The sequence below is a fragment of the Zootermopsis nevadensis genome, unplaced genomic scaffold (assembly GCF_977971745.1).
Source record: "Zootermopsis nevadensis isolate Lab colony 2312 unplaced genomic scaffold, Znev_1.0 Znev_ptg000006l, whole genome shotgun sequence".
NCBI lineage: Eukaryota > Metazoa > Arthropoda > Insecta > Blattodea > Termopsidae > Zootermopsis > Zootermopsis nevadensis.
This window is the reverse complement of record NW_028259138.1, coordinates 2,277,062-2,304,831: the sequence shown is the minus strand read 5'-3', so window position 1 is coordinate 2,304,831 and position 27,770 is coordinate 2,277,062. Positions and strand designations below refer to the sequence as shown.

The 27,770-nt window shown below is 34.7% G+C and overlaps 2 protein-coding genes and 1 long non-coding RNA gene across 5 annotated transcripts; 1 reads left to right on the top strand and 2 right to left on the bottom strand.

Annotated features, from left to right (window-relative positions):
- On the bottom strand, positions 1–10,173 carry LOC110832347 (uncharacterized). Of its 2 annotated transcripts, none has more exons than XR_002543897.2 (3): positions 9,137–10,173; positions 1,607–1,660; positions 1–409 (listed from the first exon to the last, which is right to left on the bottom strand). It is a non-coding gene; the product is annotated as an uncharacterized LOC110832347 (long non-coding RNA). The 2 variants fall into 2 exon arrangements; XR_015533794.1 differs by having other exon boundaries at positions 1–404.
- LOC110832344 (zinc finger TRAF-type-containing protein 1 homolog) lies at positions 2,374–13,362 on the top strand. The gene is made up of 6 exons (XM_022069257.2): positions 2,374–3,106; positions 7,289–7,527; positions 7,867–8,078; positions 8,979–9,139; positions 10,172–10,374; positions 12,009–13,362. The coding sequence occupies exons 1-6, from the start codon at positions 2,900–2,902 to the stop codon at positions 12,034–12,036; spliced, it is 1,050 nt and encodes a 349-aa protein (XP_021924949.1). The 5' UTR covers positions 2,374–2,899; the 3' UTR covers positions 12,037–13,362.
- Positions 11,912–27,591, bottom strand: LOC110832345 (WD repeat-containing protein 89). Of its 2 annotated transcripts, none has more exons than XM_087343541.1 (13): positions 27,422–27,591; positions 25,214–25,289; positions 23,039–23,195; positions 22,284–22,403; positions 21,396–21,499; positions 20,175–20,356; positions 18,978–19,109; positions 17,773–17,916; positions 16,537–16,631; positions 16,092–16,194; positions 14,753–14,845; positions 13,524–13,588; positions 11,912–12,207 (listed from the first exon to the last, which is right to left on the bottom strand). In XM_087343541.1, the coding sequence occupies exons 2-12, from the start codon at positions 25,275–25,277 to the stop codon at positions 13,550–13,552; spliced, it is 1,233 nt and encodes a 410-aa protein (XP_087199667.1). In that variant the 5' UTR covers positions 25,278–25,289; positions 27,422–27,591; the 3' UTR covers positions 11,912–12,207; positions 13,524–13,549. The 2 variants fall into 2 exon arrangements, with proteins under 2 accessions (XP_087199667.1, XP_021924951.1); XM_022069259.2 differs by having other exon boundaries at positions 13,524–13,591; positions 27,422–27,590.
- Between the last annotated feature and the right edge of the window lie 179 nt (positions 27,592–27,770).

Below are 27,770 nucleotides of genomic sequence, written 5' to 3'. Positions count from 1 at the left end.
TGAGTATTAGATTAATTTATTGCTATATTTTATGAGACAGCTTATAGTTCAGAATGTCTTCTACAGTTATTGATTGACAGTCTTTCTCATTTACTTATGATTGAATGTGTTTTTGTATGTAAGCAGCAGCATCCATAATCCAATGCAGGAGTTCCTATCTTGTGTGTATTTTGGTCCTGGAGGTTATATCTTTCATTAGGCCCCATAAAAATAAATCAAGTACAGTTAAGTCTGGAGATATGGTCAGCCAAGGTATTGGGCCAGGATGACCAATCCAACGATTTTTGTAATTCTCACGTAATCCATAATTTGGTGACCAAAAGGTGCCCCATCATGCTGAAAGAAGATGCTGACTCTTGCCTCCAGTGGCACTTAGGCCTTTCATCATGATTGGTCCAATCACACTGTACTGAAAATCCAGAGTATCAGAATTAAAATGTTATTTCAGCAGTACCATGAGGATTATCATCAGAACATTAGTGGGAATTTTCTGGCACATGTTAAGCAGTTTTGTCTCAAAATCTTTTTGTCCCAGCCAAGTTCACTCCATGATTTCTAACATGTGGTTTTTGACTTGTTTGAATGTACAGAAACTTATTAAAAAATATATATAACCACTGAAGAAACATGGGCCTATGGTTATGACTTGAAAACTTTGTAGCATGTGTTACAATGAAAATCTGCTTCCTTACCACAGCAAAACCAAAAAGGATGTTCAGGATTTTTATTGTTTTCAGTTACAAGCATTATTTGCAACATAACTATACTTCACAAAGTCAGACTATTAATCAACAATTGTATTTATAAATGTTGAGACATTTCCACAATTGGAGTACATCAAAAACAGTGCCGAGGTCAAGAAAGAGAGGAGCTACACCTCCACTCACCCCAAGTGACTGTATGGCACATAGCCGGACAAACTTACTTACTTATTTAATGTACATAAGCAGTAGTTTATCACCTGCACAAATATTGTGTCGCTACTGGACTTTAGCAAGTAAGGAGGCATAAACTGCATTCTGAAAACATCCTCAGCCTAATGAATGTTAGCACACAAACCAATACTATTCTTATGATAAATAGTTGAAGTTTGTGCAGAATTTGTATTTTCCTTCTGGTCTCTAATTTCCCTTTCTCTCATTTTAATGGTCATCACCTGCAGGTGTATGACAATTCTACTTAAAATCCCATTTGTGTGAGACCAGCAGGCAATATGTTTATTATAAAATTATGGGTTAACATTTTTTTGTGTTTATGTGTACTTGAGGAAAAACTAACTTAAAAACGTGTGTGGCTTATACATGCACACAGCTTATAATCATGTAGATACAATATATTAAAAATACTTGTCAATGAAATATCATATTCTTAATATACTTGTGAAAATTGTTAGCAAGAATTTTGCTTATCCCAGTCTGTTTTTGCAATAGCAAATAATCTACAATTAGAAATAAAAACTTTTGCTTCCCGTGCGCTTAGATCAGAAGCCAGCACAAACAATTTGCCAAATATAATATGCACTTTCTATGACAATGTCTGAAGGAGGATGCATTATAATTTGTAAAGATATTATTTTTGGACTCTGTCCATCTTCTAAATTACTCACAGCTAGGGTTTCTGTCCTTTCATGTTCATCAAAAGATGGAAGAAGATCCAGCTTCTGAAATATTAAGTGATGACAAAAATGAAGTTTGGGTTGGAAAAATGTGCCACAACTTCTTTAAAAAATTGCACTGTTCATGAAAAACAGCACATAGAAACAATAGAAAATGAAATTATAGAAATTACAGAACTGATGAAAACATAAGTATCTAGGTATAGAAGAGAACCATAATAGAGAACATAAAAATGAGAAAGAAGAGTTGAAGGACTAAGGAGACTGATACTAAACACAGAGCTGTGTAAAAAAGTAATAATAAGAAATAAAATATAACCAAATGCAACATTGGTAGTACCAATACTAAGATATGCCTTTAGCATTCTGTACCGGCATAAAAAAACAAACAAACAAACCCACCACCAACAACAAAAAAAACAAACAAACAACACACACACACACACACACACACACACACACACACACACACACTATAGATGCACAGCATCACAGAGCTGACAGTAATAGCTTATATAGTAACAGAAAACAATGAGGAAGAAGACTGATGCAAGTGAAAGGAAACTACATCACAGAAACCATTTAATTGTGGCTCCAGTGACCATCACTATGATGCAAATTCGCTGAATTAGAAATTCAGTGAATGTGACACTGAAACTGTAAAAAATTAAGAACTGAAAACAATACCAGTAAAGTATCCAAGATATTCTCTAAAAGACCTGCCGTAATAGAAACATCAAATGTTAGTGCTACAATGAGAAAACTGAGGCCTGAGTGGTGTTCAAGGGGCAAAAGTACAAGGAAAGAACTGTGTAATAAGTTTTATCTGACAATAAAATCGCAACATCTTAACCACGCCAATTAAAACTACTGTTGTCGGTACTTAAAAATGCAGACACCTGCGATGAATAATGAAACATTACAGCAAGAAAATCACGCAGTTTTCGATCCACAGCAGCTAAAACTGACTGAAGATCGTGTACATTGGGTTCTAAATTATTCCATGAGCGAGTACATCGGGGGAAGAAGAAGAAAAAAGAAGAGAAAGAAAGAGAGAGAGGAAGAAGAAGTCAGTCAAAATGTAACAGCAATGGGCATACGCCCTAACTTTCATAAATCCATTAATGTCCCGCAAACATCCAACGTGCTTAAAAGTCCACAGGCACAACTATTATTGGACTTCTCAGCTGTTCTACACGTGTACTCCCTCACACCCTAGGAAACATTTTGTATCACGTGATTTCGCTTTGTCTGGAAACTGCGCAGCAAACCATAATAAACAAGATGGCCGACCCTGAGGCTGCGTCGTCGAGTGGAGAACAAACAGATATTCAAGAAAATGAGAAAGCTGAAGAGTTTATTGAACCTGAAAAAAAGCGACAAAAATTTTGCAAAATAACTGATGTAAAATCGGATAAACTTGAACAAAGGTTGGGTGGAATATTGTGTTGCGCTGTGTGTTTGGATCTTCCCAGGGCTGCAGTCTATCAGGTTCGTTCTTTCAGTCAGCTGATTGAAACAGTTACTATGATTGACAGACGTGATTTAACAATTAATACACATCTATTGAACTTACTACCTGCTAAAATTTATTATTGGCTGTCTGTTCGTATCTTATGAAATAACTTCCTACTAGTACTTAGTTTTTCTTGAACTCTTCTTTTTCTTCAGAGAAAGCGTTATCTTTTTCATTCCTGAGAGTTTTCTTACACGTGCTTAAATTTTGCCCTGCTTTTGGATAACATAAAAAATCTGAACTGCTTAATACAATGCAGTTAAATTTTTATATATAGTTGATATTAGAACACACTTGTATTCTTGGTGTTGTTTCATAATTGTTATTAACTCAGTGTTAAACACTCAGAGCATATTTATGGGTGTTGTGTGATTTTCAGAGTCATAAATAATTATCTCTTTAAGTAACATTAACCAGTTGGATTTTGTGTTGTAGGTGCATTTTCGTTTATTTAAAATGGGAACTGAATTTAAGTATTATTTAGATGACAAAGGGTTAATGCAGCAAAAAATATTTGACATTCAAAAGAAAACCATCAGAATAATGGCAGGCAGTAAAAGGAGAGCCTCAAGTAGGGAATTGTTTAAAAAAAAATTAACATTCTCCCACAAGCCTGTGAAATCTTGCTATCATTATCATCATTTGTAGTGCACAACATAGAATAATTTCAAACAAACTTGGATATCCACAATATAAATACAAGATACAGATATAACCTTCATATGCCAAACACTAAACTCAGTAAATATCAAAAAGGAGTTTATTATACTGGAATTAAGCTATTCTGTAACCTTCCCCCACTATAAAAAGTCTGAATCCTGATATAAAGAAGTACTAAAAGAGTGCCTCTTCTCTCCTACTCTGTTGAAGAATTTACCCAAGCCAAAAATTATCAGCTATTATAAATATATGTACAGTTGAAATCATTTATAATGAGCACAGTTATAATGAGATCTCAGCTATTGTGAGCAAACAAAGAAGAGTCGGTTGGAAATGATGTATTTTGTGAGCAACATTTTGCGGTTAAAGCGATTACAGTAGTTGAGAGCTTCATGGGTATAACGAGCAAATCTTTAAGTGGTGAGTGTCTAGTTAACATAGTGTCGAGCGCAGAGGCACAGACTGCTTTAAAAACTCTGAATTATGAAACCAATGACATCGATCTCAAATTTTGATTTTATCTCAGTAAAATGAAAGATATTGCTCATAAATTTCACGTTAAAAGAAATTTGAAATTAACGACATTGGAAGACTTTTTAAAAAATACAAATAATGCATTCTATCAAGGCTTTGTGCTAAGACATGTTCTACGTTCTTGGCTTAAGGCCATGAAGGATCTGTGGAATGTAAATAAATTCTATTCTTTTGTATTCTGAGGACACAATTTGTCAGAATCATTAATTTCTGTCATGGCACACTACTGCTTCTTTGTGTATATGCATCAGCTGGTTTGTAAGTTTCTCTTACTGTTATAGAAAAAAATGAATGTAGAATGTGTCATATGCCCATTCATTAAGAATATTATTTTACACTTCATATAAATATTCAGTAGGGACAACATTAGTATTTATTCAAGCTTGCATACTAACAATTCAGTTTTAACTGATAAGTGGAAACATTAGTTTGGCATATTTTTGATCTATCGTGAAACTAATGCCCATGGAGTGGAGTACATTATAAAAAACTGATAATCTCACAAGTAGTCAAGAAATTCCCAATTTTCATAGAACCCAAGTGTTCATCACTGTATTCATAATTGCCTGGTACCAATCCCTATCTTCAAACAGATGAATCCAGTCCATGCCTTATTTTCCTAAGATCCATTAGTATTATCTTCCCATCTATACCCAGGTCTTCCAAGTGGTATCTTCCCTTCAGGCTTTCCAACTGAGGTTCTGTACACATTTTTTACCTCCCTTTGTACATGCTATATGCCCTGTCCATCTTAACCTTGATTTGAGTATCCTAACAATATTTTGTGAAGAGTATAAATTATGTAGGTTATTTTTCCTCTAGCTTCTGCATCCAGACCAGTTCTGGGGCCCACCCAACCCCCTATCCAATGGGTACTGGGGCCCTTTCCCGGGGGTAAAGCATGGCCGGGGCGTGATGCTGACCACTCACCCCATCTGGTGCTGAGGTCAAGAATGAGTAGGAGCTATACCGGTTCTTCCCCCAAGCGCCAACATGGCGTATAGTGGGACAGATTTTTTTTTATTGTTATGCAGTTTTCTCCAGCCTGCTATCACTACATCCTTACAAGATCCAATATTCTCCTAAGCACCCAGTTCTCAAATATCCTAAACCTGTGTTATATCCTCAACATTAGAGACCAAGTTTCAACCCTATACAGAAATGAAGCAAAGTATAATTCTACCTGTGTTATATCCTCAACGTTAGAGACCAAGTTTCAATCCTATACAGAAATGAAGCAAAGTATAATTCTGGTTATTCTAATCTTCAGAGTTCTAGATAGCATACAGCAAGGCAAAATACTGAATTATTAATACAGTGATAAAATTCTGAAAAGAATGTTAAGAACCACTGAACCAACAAATCCTTACATTTAGACTTAACAGAACATTGGAAGATTATGATACAATTCAGACATAATTCAACTACTTTCATCTCCTCTTGGTTTGTAATCCTTTAACAATGAAAAAGCACTTGCATGTTTTTAATTTGTATTTTGTTGTGTAAATAATAAAGGTAAATTCAGAAGTGATCAGTTTTTGCCTGGTATACAAGCTGAGAGATGGTGACAGCCACATAATTACACTTCAGCACACTCCACATACTCCCCACTGAGTTAATACACCACTACCATCTTTCTGATGGATGCAGCAAACAGGCTTTCAGGATAGTACACACTGACTTGGAGACACCATTCTGAAAGTTGTTGTCATTAGGGAACCAGCTGCTGCGCAATGGATTTTTCATCTTGTCCTACAGAGGAAGCCACTCCATCATCAGAAGAATTCCCTCTGCGTATCAGAAGACTGACCATCTGCTTACTAGCAAGCAGGTGGCCAGTCATCTGGGACATGGTGGGCATTCTTCTGATGATGGAGTGGCTTTCTCTGTTTGACAAGATGAAGGATCCACTGTGCTGTAGCCAGTTACCTACAGTGAAAACTTTCACAAGTGTCTGTGAGTCAGTGCATAACTATCCTGAAAAACTTTGTTGCATCCATAAAGTAGTTACCATAGAGATAGCAATGGTCCACTGACATCAGGAGGGAGTATGTGGAATGTTCTGAAGTGTGATTGTGGTGCTGTCACCATCTCTTCTCAGCCTGTTTCAGGTGTGTCCCAATAATTTCTGAATGACCTTCATACAAATGGACCCTACCACACAACCCCTGGTCTTTGATCCCACTGGTATTTGAACCATAACCCATAGACAGTCTCTTTATTAACAAAGCTCCCAAACATAACTGAACACTTGCAGGTAAAAGTGATATTTGATGTTTTTATCCTCATTTCATTGCATAATTTATTTTCTATAATGTTTGAGAACTTTATGTTGATTGAAGCTGTTGGAAGGCCCAAAGTTAGCAGATTCTCACATAACCCATGTACAAGCGCTCATCCCACTGCATGGCAAGTCATACTCAGTTTGTCAAAATCATTAAAAAAAACTTTCTTTTGAAATGGAAGGTGATGGTGGACTCATCAAGTTCAGTAAATTCTGCCTGTCTGGAGAGTAGCTTATGATATGTATTTAAATTCAGATTTACACAGGATGAGATTTAAGTGTAATTATATAAAATGAAAAAAGGCAAACACTATATTTATGTTTTAATTTCCATTACAAGGTATATAATAAAGTACTACAGTCTGCTGTAGTTTTGTGAAGTGTAGTATTATAGGTGATTACCTACCTACATGACGGTATGGTGTGGCATAGTGTCACAAACTAGACTAAAACTGACAATTACAAATTTATTTACTTGTGTTAGTGTAGCAGTTATCAAAGAACTCTCTGAGTATAATTTTTAATTTATTCTAAATGAAATTCCCGATAAAAGAAATACCTATATGACAGTCTATTGATTTTTAACCTATTTCATATCTGCTGAACCTGCCAGCTGCTGAAAAGAGTAAAGTCTCAGACTTCTAGTTTATGCATGTAGCAAATTAAATTTGTGTTGCAGTGCACCAATGGGCACCTGATGTGTGCTGGATGCTTTACTCATGTACTGGCGGATGCAAGATTGAGAGATGAGATTGCTACATGTCCAAACTGCAGAATTGAAATTAGCAAAACATCTGCATCTCGGAACTTGGCTGTAGAAAAAGCTGTGAATGAATTGCCTTCAGAGTGCCAGTTCTGTGGGAAAGATTTTCCACGGATTACTTTAGAGAGACATGAGGAGATGCTCTGTGATGAGAGGTGAGGAATGTCAGCTAGATGTGAGACAATACAATTAGGAAGATGTAAGTGGGAATATGGAAGGAGGGCAGGGTAGGTTTTAAGTTATAATAAAGTCGATGTAGAAACAGAAGTGCCACTAGAGATAGTTATATTACGGCTCTGGTTTGTAAAAGCCTGTTGTTGGACAGACTTCTGTGTAGATAACTCAACTCAGTGAATGTATGATTGAATAAATGGCTTTGTTGGAATGATAAATGTTCCCTATAAAAATCTCCACCAGAAATTCATCACAGTTATTTGAAGGTTATCTTAAAGTACCCTTTTTTAATTCTGTAATGATTTTGCTGTACTTTATAGGATTACAAATTGCAAATATAGTCGTATTGGATGCCCATGGCGTGGACCATTTCATGAGGCAACAGAACATGAATATGTATGTGTTCATCCCCACCGCTCTGGAGCAGATGTGATGGAAGCTTTGCAGGTCATTGACCTTAAGTGTGAAGAAGAGAAGAGGTTATATAACTGTATATTTGACTTGTTGTCATATGAGAAGATAACATTCAATGGTATGTCACACCATTACCTTATTTCAAGACATTAAGTTTAACTTGTATGTCACTTGATTATGCTTAACCAACTGAAAAAGTTAAGCTATACCACATACTGAAAATATTGATGTCCTAGATTTGAAATTATGGGAGGGATTATGGCCAATATTACAGTAACATCTTGGCATTCACTTTGAAGGATTTGTAAAAGGTTAGATAATATTGAGCTTGGTTGTATAGTCGTTCTATCAGCTATTGGATTATGTAGCTTGGCTGTTATTGATCTTTCTGCACATCTACTTCCCTAGGCTTATATGCTATAGCTGACTACCTACCAGAGTTACTTAGGATGGACCAGTCTTGATATGCAACAAAGTTATGCCTGAATGGTACCATACCTTTATGCTTGTTGTTCCCTCTAATAGCTTTTGAAATATTATTTGCATTTTCAAGGAACTTGGTATCTACATCACTACTTTTGTACATGTGTTTTAGTTTTATACCAGAAAGATAGTTGTGTCAACTTCTGATGGAGGAGGAACACTATTGCAACTTATGCAGGGTCTTGAAATTTTGAGCAATAAAAGATCGTCAAAAAGAAAATTAAAGTCTTAATTTTTTTTTTTTTGTAAAATCTAAAACAAATGGTGGTTGGGAAGAAATCCACATTTAGCTTCCAACTAATGGACTTCTGGAGAGACAAGCACATGAAACTTTATATTGATAGAGTTAAAAACATGGTGTCATGCCATAACATAAGATCTGTACTAGTGAAAACTAGGCACAGAAATGGATTATATAATATAATTATTATAGCGTTCATTATCTTCACAGTGCAGATTGAAATATTTTAAGGAAAGTAACAGTCTTGTAATTTTTTCTCATAACTTCTTTTAACAGTATAATTTTTCTTTTTAGATTTGCAGATAAAGCCGTATCGCACAGATGAGTTTGTGCACAAGCTCTTCTATGAGACGAGCCGATTCACCGCTTTCAACAATCAGTGGGTGATGAAGGCGCGCATTAACGATAGCCAGAGAGATCCAACACAGAGCTCCGAGCGGAACATGACTTACCAGGTAAAGTGGAAGTAGGGCTGCAACATAGCGCAGCATCAGACTTCATGACTCGAGGTAAGTCTGGGGGTTTAAAGTGTCCTTAATCCGATGTCCTTGCACCCCTCAATCCCACAGTTAGGTTCAGCATCACAGAAGATAGTGCTGCACATCATCCAGATTGGTGTCGTTCGTCAAACAAACACTTCTGTAGTGTTTGGAAGAAGTGGAACAGCTGCAGTGGTCATGGCTGACAGATTGCTGCAAATGTTACCACTCATTATTCCATTCCAGGGTTAAATTTTTCTTTCCTGACAGCTTAATACAGGTTAAGAAGAAACAGACATTACATGCTGAATAAAGATCAAGAATATTGAAAGAAGAATATAGACTGACAAAATGAAGATAGAGAGTTAGAGGTAGAGAGCTGGTGATAAAAGAAGACATAAGACTAGAGTGAGACTACATACTCTTACTGGGCAGTTGATTCTTGCCTCTCAGCTCCACCTGTTCCGTTAATGAACACGGGGTACATAATGACAACTGCGGGTATGTATATGTGAAGAATAAGTAAATGTAAATTTTAAAACAAGTGAAAGGGGACAGCCTGCACACGTGCATACTTGTTGAGAAGATGGCAGAAACATGGGGAATTTGTGCACAGAATTGAGCAAGTTGGTGTTGACTTCCCCGTGTTTTCTGCCAGCTTTACAATGGGTAAGTTCTTGCTGGCATCCCTCAAGAATTTTGGTCTCTCATTCAACCATTTACAACTTTTGTTTTATTTTTGCTTTCTGAGAGGAACTGCTTGATTACTGAATTTCAGTTGTATGAACCTAGTCATGTATAACACACGGTAAATACATTGTATTTTAAATTTAATATGAACTTTACATTTTCTTTAACCCAAGTAAATTGCCATAAACTTATATGGTTTCAATTTGAACATTTTTAAGTGTGTTAATGTCATTTGTTTCCATTTGTATAATGACAGTGCAGTTACCTATCCACCGCCCTCTTTCTCTTTTATGGGTCTTATATATTGTTAAACTGCAGTTGATCCTGAAAACCAAGACAACGTACCCTCTGGCACTCCACTACTTGATATTACGTGGTCCTTTTGGGGATATGAAGGTCAACGCAAAGATTCACAAGTTTGAGTTTACGGACCAAGAGAACGAGAGTCCTTATGTGCACCTCCCTCTTCTTGATACAGATGAATGTAATCGCCTACTGGCAGCGAAAGTCATCAACTTCCGGTACGTTGATTCTTAGTAGTAATTTGGCACTTTTATAATTTCACATAGTTTTCAACAGTGATTTCATATGTTGTCTTCACCACTTATGAATATCCATTTCCTTTCAACTTCCATAGGCATGCCTTCAGCATTAATTTACATTTTATTTCTTTAAGCTTGTATTTTTACATTTTGCCTTGTATTATGTTTTGATAAGCTAGTTTTACTGGTGAGGAAATGGTATACAGTAGAAAGACTAAAGTTTTAAATGTTTTATAGAAAAGTAATTATGATAAAATCTCACAATGTATTTTCGTGAGGGACACTAGACTGAGGATATGTGAGCCATACACCAGCTTTTTGGATGATTCTTATTTTTCCAATTAAAGTCAGTCATTCAAAAGAATTAATGTGTAATAAAGAAATCTTGTAGAGTAATAACTTTACCCCTATCTTATTGCTGTCAAAATTATTGTTTAGAATACAAAATAAATCACTTTTCCAACAATTTATGTCCACTAGCACTGATTTTCATTCAGTGTTTCAGCCAGGTCTGAATAATTCATACTCAAAATACAGATCACATATGTGGAAGCTAACATTTCTTGATGCTCATTTTGTCACATCAAACTTAACTTCATGAGCTTGGGTTTCATCATCATATTCAGTAATAACGTGGCCAGTAATTTCTGATGTTTCACTGTGAACAGTTCTTGAAATAAAACTCACCACAGAAATTAAAACTGGAATAAATGTAAACAAGAGACAACAGATAAGTACACACTGGCTGACAAAATATATCCCCTGAATAACTCAAACTCATGTATACTGAAGTTCATTGTGTTCCTGAATGTACAGTATAATAGTAAAGTTTGGCAATTTTTTCTCACTTGCCTCACCTTTTCATGAGAGAAAAGCAGTGTATTTGCCTGGATATAATGTGAGCATTTTCCCCCCCAAATAACTCCTGAAGCAGAATACTTCATGTGAAGCAAAGTCGCTCAGTCAAGAAATTCGCTGCCTTTCATGGAACCCAAAGGTTCATTACCTTGTTCACAAGGGTGCACTATTGGACACTATCCTGAGCTACACAAATCCCATCCACACTCCGAAAGTCTATTTAAGATTGATTTTATACTATCCTCCCATTTTCACCTAGTTCTCTTGAGTTGTCTTTTTCCCTTCTCGTTTTCCAGCCCATATCCTTTATGCATTTCTCATCTCTTCCATACATGTTACATATTGTACCTATATCGGTGCCATTAATTTGATTACCTTTATTATAATTGGTGAAGAGTACAAATTATGAAGGTGCTCTGCAGTTTTCTCTAGCCTCCTGTTACTTCGTATCTCAGGTCCAGATATTCTCAGCACCATTCTCAATCACCCTCAGTCCATGTTCTTCCCTTTTGGTGAGAGATAATGTTTTTCACATATACAAAACAATGGGTAATTTCCTGCAATTACAACCTAAAATTTTTTTGTGCACTGTTTGGTATGAAGCACAATCAATCCATTCTTGGAGGTAATCGGAAGGGAAAATTATATCAGCCTAATGTAGTATTAAGTTGTATATGCTGTAAAGGGTAATTTTTATTTTTGCTAGCATTTTTAAATTAACTATGTTTGACAGAATTTTCTTTCATTTTTTTCAGGCTTATCATGTTTCTGTCATCAAAGTAGATGACAACATGCCATCTATAAATTGCTTGTGACCAGAAGGGATTGTAGTAGTTTTCTTGCTTAGACTGTGTGGCTTTAAGTAGTTGTAAATACTTAACTGTAGACAAATAATAGTTCTTAGTACAAATAAATTTGTTTCAGAAGCTTTAAAGAAATCCCAGTTCATGTTCTCTGTAAACAAACAAACAAACCATGATAAAACAAATTATACTTCTGAATCTCTCAAGTTTTCTAGACAAATAAAAGTGACATTTTATTAACAATTACCTAAAAAATAAACCTTCCAATAGTTTAATTAAAAACATGTCTTTATTTAACCATCAGCTTTGGCAGACTAAGTTATAAGTATGTCTGGCTGATTTAAAGTACAGATGTGGATAGTGTCTAAGTGTTATGTCAATGTATTATGTGGTTATATACCTACATGTTTTTCTTTGAACATGATTATGTATAATCTTGAATAAGTTGTGTTTTTAAGCCGGACTTAGAGAAAATGCCTTATGATGGAAATAGTTGTTCTTTATTTACATCTGTTATATCACAGTAAAAGATATATATTTATTTATACACATTTAAGAAGTTACTCAATTTGAGTAAGCATAAAAGCTACATTATATCTCTGTTTCCTACTATGAAATAGTTATATTGCACTACTATATATTTAAGAATTAATACTGTACTAGTAAGTAATTTTGTAATACTGTAATTATAATAATTTTGACTATAGTATTTTTGTTTTGTATGATCAGTAAAGCTTGATTCTACCTTCTTTTGAGATTAACTATAATCTCCAAGTGATATACTGTTTCTGTGAAAGCTAATAATACATGCCTTAGAGTCCATTATTTTTTTATTTATTAGTATTGTTATTACCCCCCTCTTTTTTCATTTGCCATACTGATAGCACAACATATTACTCACATCCTAAACCAACATCTTGTTGCCTGAGGCCATAAGATTTTGTTTATGACATGTTGCTTATGACACCTTAAGTATGGTGATTTTGTAACTCATTTGTAATATTTATTTCACCTCAAACTGATGCACAATATCAATATAGCAATGGTAAATACATGTTATTACATGCATGGTGAACATTATGACCAAAAATTCCTCTGAAATATCAGTAGTACTTTGATCAACCTGAATTTATGTGCTGTAAAAACTCTTATCTTGTGATAGGATTTTTATTTATATAAAATTATATATGGAGATTTGTAAATAAAATCTGCCAACCAGATCTGAAGTAAGCATTTCACTAGTTCAGAATTGTTACTGTATAATTGTCATCAAAGTAATTTAATAAATACACTGGTGTGTTGGGCACACTGTAATTTAATTTATGCCTATTACACCACTCTTTTCTCATTATATTTTAAGTGTAAAAAACATCGCATATAGAAGTGACACCTGTTGACATTCTGTAGAATTTATGGCTATTTAAATTGTAAAAAAAATGCCAGTAATACTTATTTGCAGATTCTTACTGTGGTCAAAGGAAGTCCAGTTCTATTTAATATGGTTTCTTTTGGTGCTGCTTTAACTTCTGCTGCTTCTGGAATAAAAAAGAGTCTTATTTATGAAGTAATTTTCATAAAATGTTGGTGCAAACATATAGTACAGTCATATCCTTTGAAATAGGAGCATTAATTTAAACAGTACTACAAGCTATGCAAATAATTTTGATGTTGGGGATGGAGAGGGATTGCAGCAACACTATATTCAGGAAGACTGAATTTTATATCCTGAAGTCATTCAATTTCAGAATGAACTCAGAAAATATTAAAATTAAACAACTAATAATAATTACACTATCTGGTAGCAGCAGTGAAACACTCAACACTACCAAAGTCTGTTACTTGACATGACCAAGAGCAAATTTTATCTACCTCCCAGTCATCTATCTAAATTTCTGAATTTTCCTGGTCTTCCAAGTGGCCATGTTCTTGGGTTTTTTTTACTGAAATTCTATCTTCCAAGCTAACCCACAAAGGATGTGAATTAAAAATTGCATTGTTTCATGTGATATAAACTGCCTTCAAATTTTCTTCACCACTTCCTTGATTTTCAGATCTTACGTCAAGGTAAATGACCATGTTTCACAACTACACAAAATAAATGGAAATATTATTAAAAACTGTGCTAGTAGAACATAAACATTAACTAACTCCCAGATAGCAGAATCTGCAGGGCCAACATCAGTCTGCCACTGGACATCCCACATTCCTAAGATCCATCTTGATATTATCTTCCAGTCTCCTCCTTGGTCTGCCCAGTGGTTGTTTTCCATGATTTACCAAAACATTTGGTATACAACCCTTGCCTTCACTATGTATGGTTTCTATAATTTAATGTACTCTATATATTGAACCAAATATGTGGATGCGTATCCACTGATGAAGTTGAAAAATGTTCAGCAGGTACAGAAATAAAGAGCCAATATAAATGTGGTTAAAGTGGTTGGTTTATTTAACTTTTGTATTATACTACTACACAAGATGAAGGGTTTAAAGGTAATTATCACCTATGCTTTTGATAATCAACAGTGCCAATGTAACACTGGAACTTCACAAAATGTTTATCAATGACTTTTATACAAGAATGTTGAATGCAATCCAGAATGTTCGGACTCATCAGTGCAGTTACTTGTCAGATCTCATGTAGGGGCTTTGGAGATGAACACTAATTATAAAGTCAGAATTTTATGGCATGTTACCTTCAAATGTGTATCAAAGTCAGTCTCAGATTCAGTTCTGGGTTTCCACAGGGATAATAGTCCACCCTCACCTCCAGTCAAAAGTAATTCACTCTGTAAATTAATGCAGTGCAATTTAAATCAATATTATTTTCCATACATTTACTTCTCAAGAAGTTGTAAATAGTCTGCTGCTAATGACTAAAACATTTCACTAGTGCTCTTATCACTACTAAGTACTATCACTATCAAAGCAGTTATTTGTATCCAGACAAAAATCACTATCTACAAGCAAGTCCTAATTTAATTTGAAAATGCACAAGCAAACTTGTTTTTCTACCATCTTTTTGGTGATATTTGGCATGCTCTAAATTTAATTCTGTGATCTTACATACCATCTAATGGGAAATTTTGGCACTATTGAAGTCCATGGCATATACAACTGATACAGTAGGATTATTTTTTTATAAAATAAAGCAAAGAAAAAATTAAACATACAGAAGAAGTACTTCTGTGACAGTGATCTCAAGGGAAAGATAATGAGGATATTTTTATTCAGTGATGACACCTGAAGTATTAACAAATACAAATCTAGTTCCCTTTGTGGGTAAATGTGCTGAAATAAAAGCCTTCAGAACACAACCAAATCATTAACAGTAATCAACTAATCAATTTTCACATTACGGAGAGTCGCTTACTGTTCCATATAACAGAATACAATAATGTGCATAACAAAATAATACAAAGTAAAGAAATGACACTAAACATAAATCAGGCAATCTTGAATCATCATAATCATAATTGTAAACTCAGCTGGATACAATTAACATTAAATGTACACAATTTCATGACACGAATCTAATAAAAACAATGAGCCCAATTAATTAAAGTTGGTCTCTTAAAATATTACGATGAGTACAATTTGGATTTTCAAGATACTGGCAATGAATCAGGTGTAAAGAACTCAATTGAAACTAGTAGAAATAAATTTTTGGAGGCATTTAAGTCATGAGGCAAAGTCAGGTGAAAAATCAGAGAGTTGGAAAAAGGATGTAAAAGAAAACCATGAAAATAAGATGTTGCAGTAGCAATGAGATATAGAAAGAATGGAAGGAGACAGACAACCAAAATAATTAGTTCATTGGACAGGAACATGGGAAAAACAAACACAAAGTGGTTAAAATAAACTGATAAACCAAAAGAAAGAAACAATTCAACAAAAGGGGGCTGGGATGAGTTTATAAAATAAGGAATTGGGAAATACATGAAAATTCAAAGAAAAATAGGTGAGGAGGAGGAAGAAGGAAAGGAGCAGAAGACACTAAAAGATGAAATCAACAATAATACCAACAAGACTTACATTCCTGTCATAGCAACTTGCCCGGACAATCTGCTTATTACCAGCAAGATTTGACTGTGGTTTCAGCTTCTGCTTATGCACTGTAAGTGTCCTCAGACACTCTCTGAAACAGAATATTCATATACAAATATTTATGCACTATTATCATTTCCTATTGACCTCAAAGATACCATTTTACATTACTTGCTCATATAAACTATGCAATGCACACAATAATCTGTAACTATTTTATTTAGCATCAAGATATTCTAACACTGGCTTGCTTTGCTATCTTTGGTTCTTTTGTGATTCATGCAGACTGGGATTGAGAAATATTAGGGATATTTTAATGATGAGATATAGTCCTAATGATTCAAACCAGATACCTCTCTAACACCCATGAGTTTTAAATTCTATGATACAACTTTTAGTTCCACCTAAAAGATAAATGTGCAGTAGAACATACCCTCGTCCAGCTGTTGAGGAAGTCAGCAGCAATATCTCTCCAGGTTTATTAGTCTGATGTGCATCAACTATGAAGCAGCTTTCAACACATTTCCGCTGGAAAAGAACAGTACTTAACTATGCTAAATATTTATTTATTCATTCTTAGGTTATTTAATGCCATTATTTGAACTATACAGATTATACAGAATGCAGGAAATGTGGCAGTACTAAACCTCAAAACAAAATGAAAATGTAAAAGTAAGAATTCTCTAGAAGAAATTTTTTACATAACCATAAAATGGGTTAAGCACATTGATCAAGCTGTGGGAGGACCACAGGATGTAATGTACAGCACACAGTTAGGAGTTTTACTGTTGTACTAAGCAGTTGTTATGTGGAAGTAACACATGAGTAAGATGGGAATGAATTTCGTGTTGCATGAATAATTTGATATGTATTTCAACTTTGGTGTTTGTGGTAACCAGGCCTACATTACAGCTATGGCTTATGGGGGAAGAAAAAGAGAAAGAAAGAAAAAACAGCATGCTGCCATCCACACAGTAATGTGTTTTGCCAGCTGGACAAGAGAATGAGGGAGATTGTCAATGTCCTACCTACACCATCACTTGTTAGGGATTAACTGTGCACACACTGAATGCCAGCACTCAGAGAGATGGTTCTGGATATGGTGGCACAGAATCTATGAGGAAATGTGGTATCAAATATCCTGTCCATTTAATCCTCTAGGATGAAGACCTGCATGCATACCTCTACAGATTCAAGGTCTCTTCTCCTATAATTATGACTTTTATGGGAACATGAACGTGATACAAATTTTAAGGAGCACATCTTATGGTCAGACAATGCAGCATTCACATGTGAAGGTGTCTTAAAGATGGCTGTCTTAACCTCAAATTCTGTATGTCTTAGAGAATCACAACAGCCATTTGCAGACACATCATAATCTGCATGTGACATGCAAGTGGGGCCATCAAGATTGCTGGAACATTAATGTGTAGGCTGGTATCATTGGCAACTGTGTGGTTAGGTAATATCTACTAACCAACAGCCTCAATGGCCCTGCTTATTGTATGTTCCTGCAGAAACACACAAAGTGCTGAAACGTGTGACATGTTTTTGATAGGTGTGCCACCTGGTACAGAATTCATGAGTTACGTATTTAAAAAATACCAGCAACTGTCTCTAAACTACTTTTGATATTGAGGGACAGGATTAATTTCAATGGTAATGTTACCTGCATTGCATGACATATCTTATCCCTGGAAAATTGAAGGAATGGATATGCCCCATCACTTGTCCACAGCTGCAGATTTTCAGTATGTGTTATACAAGACAACATGTCACTACTGTTTTCCTGAACAAACCAACCAATTTTTTCCTGAAAGAAAAAAGACAACAAAGCTAATACTGTACCTAGAAAATTAATATAGTTTACACTACTTATAAACACATGAATACTTTTCAAATTACATCTTTAAGACAACTTAAACACTATGCTCAATGTCAGAATATTTCCAACTGTCAAAAGATCTGGTGTCTAGTTATGTAATAATCACATACTTTAAGCTGATTTTTCAGTGTAAAGATGTAGAAGTGCCTATCATAAGTACATTTCAAGATTGTGTTTTAGAAGTCGTGCATATTTCATATATGCTCCAATAAATTTGATAGCTTCCTATTTGTCAGCACAAAATTTCACACTTACAGAATATAACTTGATGAAGACCATTAAAAACCATTTAAATTACTCATGCAATAAAGAAATGTTGCATTTAAATTCAACACTCATAACATAATTATGAGACAAGAATTTCATATAAATAATGGAGTTAATGTGCTGGATAACATTCTAATAGCAATCTTCTTTCTAAGATATTTCTACTTTATGTGGGTACTATGTGATAACAATAATATTCTTCAATAATTACTAGGAAGTTTATCACATTTTTATAAATAGGTACACCTGTGTAACAAAAACCAAGTGCTTGAAATGTTCTAAGTCCCAAACCAGAAGTGATTTTTGTTAGACAGAGTGTACAATAATAGATTGCTTCCAGGGATGTAGGAATACTTCCTTATTCCAAGTAAAATTAACAACTTTGTGATTTTCAGAACATAATACATTATCTCCTGTTTGGATAATTCTGCTGGAATTAAGCAATTCATACCTTTTCAACATTACAAAGGCAATTTGAACGTCAAAAGGATCATGCTCATGTAGTGATGGCTCCACTGTATTTCTATTTGCATCATTGACCCAATGCACATTCAATAGGAAACAGAAGTAGTTCTTCCCTCAAAAGTCAACATAAAAATATATATGGTTTCAGTTTTATTTAATTAAAGTCCAGTAGGTAAAGACCAAAATCACAGTTTAATTAATTTAATGTCACCATCATATGATAATTAGAAAAGTACAGTACAAATCTGAAAACTTACCACTGAAGATTCTGTATTCAGACTTTGCTGAAGGGCATCTTCTTCATGTGATTTACTGAGATCAAAAATGTTGATCAAACCATCTGTTGATCCTGAAGCAAGCATGTCTTGTTTTGTTGGATGAAAACACACCTGGACTCATAAACATTACTAAACACTATCACACTAATACCAAGACAGAGAATACATATAAAATGTATAAATAGAAATGGAAATTCAACAAAGCAATATCTCTTAAGTTCAATATTCAAATGAAGAAAAATGTAATTTATCAGTTTGTGCAACCATTCACATTACATGAACACTCACATTTGACCAATGTAATGACATTATCACATTTCAAACACCATTCATATTCTACCTTCTACATATCAAGATGTTACTGTACAAGAAGGATAACTCATATGAGATCAGTTTCACAATTAAATAAAGCAATAAGAAGTTTCTTATAAAAAAGCATACCAATAATATCCAATAAATGTATATGAGCAATCAATCAATCCATCGTACTAACTGTCTCTCTGACGAAGGTCCAACATTGCTAATGCTGAAGCCCAACACTAGATGCAGTCCTGAGCCAGTTCAACCCACCTCTCATCCTCACAGTCCATTTCATGAAGATCAACATAATGTTCCTTAAAGTAGCTGCTTTACAAGCAATTTCCTCACCAAAATTCTGCAAAATTTCTTCCTACCTCTTCCAAGCTTAATGCCCAGTCTGTCACGACCTCCTATACTTCACAACCAACAAACTCTGAGCTGAAGATAATATTAGTATCATTAAAAAATAATCTTATATGCAGGAACAGGTGCTAACCTCAATAATGTTATGCGAATAGCTGTGATAAGCCAATGCATCCAAGTAAGCCTATTGCATACTTGGCTGAAGTTGGGTGGCTCCAAGATGTGGTAATTGAAAGATAACTTTAGACCAATTGCACTTTCTGTGCAGTCTGACTGAACTAGTGAGCAATTTTAAGCTACAGCATGGTGCAGGAAGGATAATCAATTAATGAACAGAATGGGATGCAGTATGAAAGTACAATGGCAAGAAGGTTAAGAGTGCTGAAAATCTGCTAAAAATTCCCCAAGGTCGACCCTGAAAGTTATTTAATGATTTACAATGTTGGATAACTTTACCAACCGCAAAAAATGTATCTCACAATAAATAGATGCCATACAGTGTAAATCACCAACCTGTGTAATGTCATCAGTATGGGACTCCCAATATCCACCAAGAAGAGTTGTTGAACGTAGATCCCAGAAGAGAAGAAATGCATCATCATCTATGAGCTCTGTTCCACCACATATAAAATGGCTGTTGGAAGCAACATCAAAATCTGACAGTGGTTTCAAATTTTCAGAACCCTCTGTATCATCTGAAATCATTAATATAATATTTGAATAATTATCAAACAGGACATAAAAAACAGTAATATTATACAGGTAGCCCGATTCAGAATAACGCCGATTTTGAAACCAGCAAGTCAAAAAGTGAAAAAAATATATTTTACTATTATTTATAACGTTTTACAATGTGTCTCGCACTGATTCTTATACTAAATCGTAATTCTTACATCACTAATTTTAAATAAAAATTATAAATACAGTCATCTCTGAAATTACGTATGTTTCGTTAACTCGAACTTGCTCCAATGAGATCGATGAATCAGTAAAATCTGTTTGTGAAATGCAAACTTTTGCATATGCAAGTTTGCTCTTATGCAATTTCATTCCTGGCGCTTTAAACTTTCAAAGGACTAATTTAATCTCTGCGGAGGTAACGGTTATTTTTACTACGCGATTTTCTATAGGTTGGCATCTTACATGAATGAAAACTATCGCATAACAGCAGAGATGACTGCACACATCAATCACATGAAAGAATCGCAGTCAATCGCGGGGACCAACGAATTGCCGATTGTAAGTGTATAAAGTATATTTTATAAATTCCCTTCATTTTATTTATGTTATTTCAGAGCTTTAAATGTAATACCATTATATTACTCGTCAATGTTTGAGTGCTGGGAACGCATGTCATTGACTTCCCATTGATTTACATTATAAAAGAGTTTCTATTTACGCCGATTCTGTTTACGCCGGTTTGTCCAGGAACGCATCCCCAGCGTAAATCGAGGGCTACCTGAATTTTCATATAACAGCTTCGACTTTCACCAAGTGTGTATGTACCTAATTTCCAATACAGAAAATCAGAGAAAGACAAACTTATACAACAGAAAAGGTAAGAAGCAAAATAAAAGAGGCAAAGATAGGGTAATAGACACATGGAACAGGTACTGACATATGACAAACCTGACATACGTTAAAAGGTAAAAAGATGATAATTATGAAGACAAAACTACAAATGATGTACCACTTTCTTTGACATTAGTAAATCATATAAAATAATAACGGTACCTTTGAATTCTTTAACAGTTTGATTTCCTATCCTCAAATCCCACAATTTGATTGTGCCATCAGCAGAAGCAGAATATACCAAATGTACATCATTTGGACTGAATCTGAAACATTAATTCTAATGTAAGAATATGTTGAAACAAAGAATTACATTTTACTATTTTGTAATAGACAGGAGTTTATAATATTAACACATCTATGCCTCTGCCCTCACCCCAGTAATGTTAGAACTGACAGACATATTTTCATGACTTCATATGAACACTGTACCATTAGAAAGCAACCCGTCTTTACAATAACAATTTCCTAGCACAATTTAATGCCAAGTCCTAAAATCTGGCATGGAAAATTATCTTTGAAAAATATGTAACCTTTGTTAATTACAATAAAGAATGTAAAACATGGCAGCCAAGCCAATTTCCATATTTAAGATTCAGTTTGATAATAATAATAATAATTAATTGATCATTATGCAAGATTTTATATTATGATAAATCAAGAACATGCCTACCAATTTTTTTGTAACATTCTTGTAAATTTAAAATTACAAACACAGCAAACACTTGATGACACTCCTATGAAAACTGTAATTATATAATATAAATTTGTAGAATGAATTATCTACTGTATGCAATGGGTGGATTTCTTTGTTACATTTCAGTACTTTACTCTTTACAACAGTATGAATTGGTGGGCATCTACCAGACTACACAGCACAACTTAGAAGACAGCAATCTCCAGTATGAATTGTAGTTGAAAATATGTAATTAATTATCTCATTGTCTCTCAGGCCCAGTTCTTCCCAAGAACACTCATACTGGGAATCAAATTAATCAGAAAGCCTTGACCTGAACTGCTATAATTTCTTCTTGTCCTTACAATACTTACTTGATGTTCACTACTGGCCCCTTGTGTCCACATAATGATTCCACTTTGGTCAACTGATTAACATCATAAATGACACTTGACTGATCTGATAGTGCAACAGCCACTCTTGGATTTGACGTTCTGAGGAGAGAAAACAAAATTGAAACAACTGTAAAAAAATCTCCATGTAGTACACAGAACAGCAAGGGAAACCTAACTGAAAACAATGGTTAGCACTAAATTAACTATAAATTGTTACATTTAGACATTTGCCTAATTTTATCTAAGGATGAGTCTGTATGAAATGAACAAAAAGAGTATGGCTAACAAAGAAGCAAACCCAAAATATATGTTGTAGACTATATAAACTACAGGAAACAAGCAGACTTGGAACACCACTCTATGACTTACTTAAGAAAGGAATGGAAAGGTATACTCCAGTAAGTTAACATATTTACCAGTGTTCTTTGAAATTATGCTTTCCTAAGTTGTTTTATGCTAATTATTGCAGATAAAAATAAATTTCATTATTTTTGTCTTATCCATCAAATGCTGAATTCTTGTTGCTAAAATATAACTGACACAAACTACGAATTTTTAAATTTCCTACCTTTAAAATAATGAAAACATTTTATTTCATTCATGAAGCAAGCAACATAAAAAGTCAATTTTCATTTCTTATTTTGTTTTTCAATAAAAATGTCCTGAAATGACTATTGTTGCATACCACCAGAAAAATAACTAATTAAAATAATTATAAATTAAATGTTACTCACAAGCTCACATTCATATGCAGGATGTAGATTTTGTGTGTGGCTACAGCAACTTCATTATGAAAACTATATGGAACCACAAACTGCTCATGAAGTTCATCAGCATCACTCACATCTCCATCATCATCACTTTCAATTTCTAATTCATACATTCTAGATCCTGAAATAACACGTAATCCGGGCAACTGAAGAAACAAATAATACACATTACACATTTTGCTAGCAAATCTCAAATTGTATTATCATTGCTGTGATTTAGTATTATTTATTTTATTTAGAATTATTAAATTGAATTATATTACTTAGGTATCATATTTAGTCCATTTATTTGTAAAATATGATTCAATAAGTGAATCAAATTATTATTATTATTATTAATATGGTACATTTATATATTTAGTTTCATTTGTTTGTTTTACTTTTATTATTATTGAAATAAATTAATTACTTATTATATTTTATCCTGTACTCTGGTTTAGTGAGCTGGGATAGCTCAGCCAGTATAGTGACTAGCTACGAGCTGGACGACCGGGGTTCGATCCCCGACGGGGGCAGAGGATTTTTCCTCTAGCCTCTGTGTCCAGACCGGCTCTGGGGCCCACCCAGCCTCCTCTACAATGGGTACCGGGGTCCTTTCCTGGGGGTAAAGTCGGCCGGGGGCGTGATGCTGACCACTCACCCCCATCTAGTGCCGAGGTCAAGGAAGAGAGGAGCTATACCTCCACTCACCCCAAACACCTACATGACGTATAGTGGGACAAACTTTACTTTACTCTGGTTTAGTGCTTGGCTGTTATTGGCCTTTTTGGCTGTTGTCAAGCACTTAAATAAATTAATTGAATTTTATACAGTTAAACAGCCATCTTTCACTGCACAATACATAATTCAGTTTCAGTCCTCATTCACCCAATGCCTAATCTGACAGACATGAGACATCCCTTGTCTGGGTGAAAATCGAAGTGTGTTACCTATTACCTGATAATACTTTTCTTTTCTGGAACATAAATTTATTCCTTAGGCTACATAATCATTCATTTTACTGCCTGCAACATCCTTCAGCTACTTTCCATGTAATCACTGCCATACAGCACTGTGATATTACTTTTTTTAAAATGCTCTTTATTCCTACTACTGGTTATAAGTGAATGTGTACTTATATTTATTCATTATTTATGAACATATGTTTTAAAGTAACACCTATATGATTTTTGAAGCACTGATTTCATTATAAATCTCTCTTCTACATGTCATATCAACTAGTATATTCCTGATCCTACCTTTCAATCTCTTAATACTGGTCTAAATCATGCAGATGCAAAAATGTTACTGGAACAAATTCTTCCCTTACTTCAATGTAAAACCAATTTTCTGAAGCATCCGTAATCTATTTCGACCCAGTCATCCACACAGTCTTTTACATTAACCTTTTATTATACTTTCCAAAGTGGAACATACTGAAAGCAAATATCCTCTGCCTTGTGTTATGTACTAATCTGTAGTGTATACAGTGAATATATTAACTGACCTCATTATGTTATGATATTGTGATTTCAAATTGTGCAGAAAAGGATTAGTTGTATCACACTGGTCTTATCAAGGGATCCACTAATGGCCCTTCCCTCTATCGACAATTTTGGATACTGACATTCTCCTACACCTTTTACATTATTTTCCTGACCTGGTCATGAGAAGAGAAAACATGTTTGTTCTCAACCACTTCTGCCAGTAATATCAGTATTTTATTTCTAAAACATGTAGTGTGCATTTAAACTAATGTATACAATTATTCTTATTCATTTATCCATAATATAGTGTTCAATAAATATAAAATTCCTGAACAACTTAGAACCCAATTATTTCTAACAGATATTTTAAACATTTTCCTAACAGTATAAGGTTTAAATATCAAGAAGGTTTATAGTTTCAGAAAACTTTGAATAAAATGTGAATATAGTATGAAAAAGCTGCAGAAGTAATATCAAAATATGGCTGAAGAGATACACACTACAAGTTTAAGTAGAATAATAGATGGTTTGATAATACTTTAAACTTACAGACCAAAAGAGTAAGCCTGAACTTAAATAACTGCAAGATCCACACGAATGCAAATGTGTACCATAACCCAAAATATGAAAATAATATATGGTCATAAAATAGTAAAGCAGACTGAAATCCTACCAGTATCAAATATCTGATCTCCAGAAATGATGGCCATCTTCATGTCTGCTCCATCATCCTTCATATTGGCTGTTTTCTTTAAAATAAATTTTAAATGCATTGCAATGTATTGTGTACCATTCTGAGACTACTCTGTGTCTAAGAGTAAAATAAAATGTGAACAATAATCTGTATTTGTAAAATTCAGTATGTGTACCTGCTTTGAAGCATGGTTTTTTTATACTCACATTGGCCTAAAAGTTCTCTGTAATGACACTAGATGACAAAATGTTCTATTTAAAAGTACTGCTACACTAGAAAAATTTTTGAACAAAAATCTGTGGCAAAATTCATATGGGTAAATATTTATTTGACTAATTTTCCATCAAGAATGGTCTAAAACAATGAAATGCTTTGCCTCAGAATACGCCATCAGGAAAGTCCAAGATAGGCAGGGCGGTTTGCAACTGAATGGGACACATCAGCTATAGGCACATGCTGATGATGTTAATTTATTGGGTAACGATATAAATACAATAAAGAAGAACACAAGTTTTACTAGAGGCTAGCAGACAGGTGGGGCTAGAAGTAAATTCAGAAAAAACCAAGTACATATTATTATCCCATCAGCAGACAGGAGGGCAAAATCATAATAGGGTGGCTAATAAATCCTTCAAAAATGTGACAAAGTTAAAATATTTGGGAACAACAATAACAAATCAAAATTATATTCACGAGGAAATTGGGAGACTAAATTCCAGAAATGCTTGCTACTTCTCAGTTCAAACTATTCTGTCTTACCATCTGATTTCTAAGAACTTACAAGATTAAAATAATAGTTTTGCCCGTTGTTTCATATGGGTGTGAAACACTGTCTCTCACTCTCAGGGAAGAACACAGATTACAGGTGTTTGAGAATAGGGTGTTAAGGAGGATATTTGGGCCTAGGAGAGAGGAGGATGGGGTATGGAGAAAAGTGCATAATGATGAGCTTAACAATTTATACTCCTCACCAAATATTGTCATGGTGATGAGGTCAAGAAGTATGAGAAGGCTAGGGCATGTGGCGCACACAGATGGGGCAAGAGGTGTGCACCAGGTATTTGTCAGGAAGCATGACTGGAAGAGACCTAGAAGTAGATGGGAGGATAATATCGAGCAGGTTCTATGGGAGATAGGGGTTGAAGGCGACTGAATTTTGCTGGCGCAGGACTGGACCAGTGGATGGGTTTTGTAAATTCTGTGATGAACCTTTGGGTTCCCTAAGCCATCTAGTTAGGTATTTCCCAAAGTATAGTATGTGTACCACCAGTGGTATATGAAGGGATTTCAAGGAATAAGAGGCAAAAATAAATTATTAAAAATTGTTCCAGAGTTCTATCTGCTGTCAAAAAAACTTATAAAGAACATTAAACAAATTTGTTACTTAGGATTTGAGGTTTTCATGGTGGTGAGTCTGAAGATGGCCGTGTAGTCTGGATGCTGATAAACTCATAAGTTTTTTAGCATACCCCACAGATGTTTTCTTTTAGTTAATACCTAAAGTTTTATCATAGTGTGGTTCCACCACTTACAAGTTAACTGATTATGATATAATTGGGAGAGGGGGTTCAGAGATAAGGCCATGATTCTGAAAGGATTCGCAAATATTTCTGAAGTTTGTAAAGCTTTTTTAGAAGTACTAATAATACAGGCTAAGAATTAGAACAGTGTAGTATGAAGCATAGCTGATATTTTCCATTGTTATTCTAAGTTGAAAGACATTGAAAGAAATGTAGAAGAAAGGAGGGCCAATGGCATGAAACGAACAGAACAAAATGGGGGGGAGGGGGTAAAGTTTGAAAAAATAATTCTCCATTGGAAGTAAGCAGTAATGGTAAATGTTTAAAATATATAATATACAGACAAGGAGTGCCGATAGCCTAAATATGGCTGAACAGTTACATTCTCGAAAAAGTCTTTAAATGCACTGTCTTTCAGTTTTTATACCAGAAGTTCAACGTACAACTTCGAGACTTTGGGGGGAAAGCCTCATCTAATGTTGAAAGTCGTCCAAAGTTACAGCAAACATCGCAGTTGCTACCTTCTAGGTGACAATGTATTGGCAAACGGTTTTGGAGACTTGTATTGCAAGCAGTAGCCGAAATTGTGCGTTTTAAGGAAGTATCACATACATCGTTGGTGAACAAAAAGTCACCAATCATAATGTATGACAACTGCTGTTCTTACCACAAAGTTAAGATCGGTTGACCAATATTGCACTTCAGAATGTACGTTCAAGTATATCCACACATACACAACCTCAAACCTCCTTTTACCACGCTGCTTCACAAATTCGGCGCACAATGTATTTGGCCTTATGCAAGTGTTAAAAGCGGGCAGAGGGGAAAGGGGAAGAAGAAAACAGACAGAGAGAGAGAGAAAGAGTTATGTGTTCGCGACATCTATCCGCGATGGACAAGAGTTACTTAAATAAAGACTACGCTAATCACAGACGATTTCGCTAGGTACCGCGTACCTGGCTTGTCGAAACAAATATATGATCAGGACGCAGGATGGTTTTTTCAATGGTCTTCTT

What these genes read in the sequence shown, in the direction of transcription:
- LOC110832344 (XM_022069257.2), top strand. Translation starts at nt 2,900, where the DNA reads ATGGCCGACCCTGAGGCTGCGTCGTCGAGTGGAGAACAAACAGATATT. An exon ending in GAGATGCTCTGTGATGAGAG is followed by an intron (nt 7,528 to 7,866) that starts GTGAGGAATGTC and finishes TGTACTTTATAG; the next exon opens with GATTACAAATTGCAAATATA. An exon ending in TGAGAAGATAACATTCAATG is followed by an intron (nt 8,079 to 8,978) that starts GTATGTCACACC and finishes TTTTCTTTTTAG; the next exon opens with ATTTGCAGATAAAGCCGTAT.
- LOC110832345 (XM_022069259.2), bottom strand. Translation starts at nt 25,277, where the DNA reads ATGAAGGATGATGGAGCAGACATGAAGATGGCCATCATTTCTGGAGAT. An exon ending in CTGCATATGAATGTGAGCTT is followed by an intron (nt 22,404 to 23,038) that starts GTGAGTAACATT and finishes TTCTCTCCTCAG; the next exon opens with AACGTCAAATCCAAGAGTGG. An exon ending in AACTGTTAAAGAATTCAAAG is followed by an intron (nt 20,357 to 21,395) that starts GTACCGTTATTA and finishes TAATGATTTCAG; the next exon opens with ATGATACAGAGGGTTCTGAA.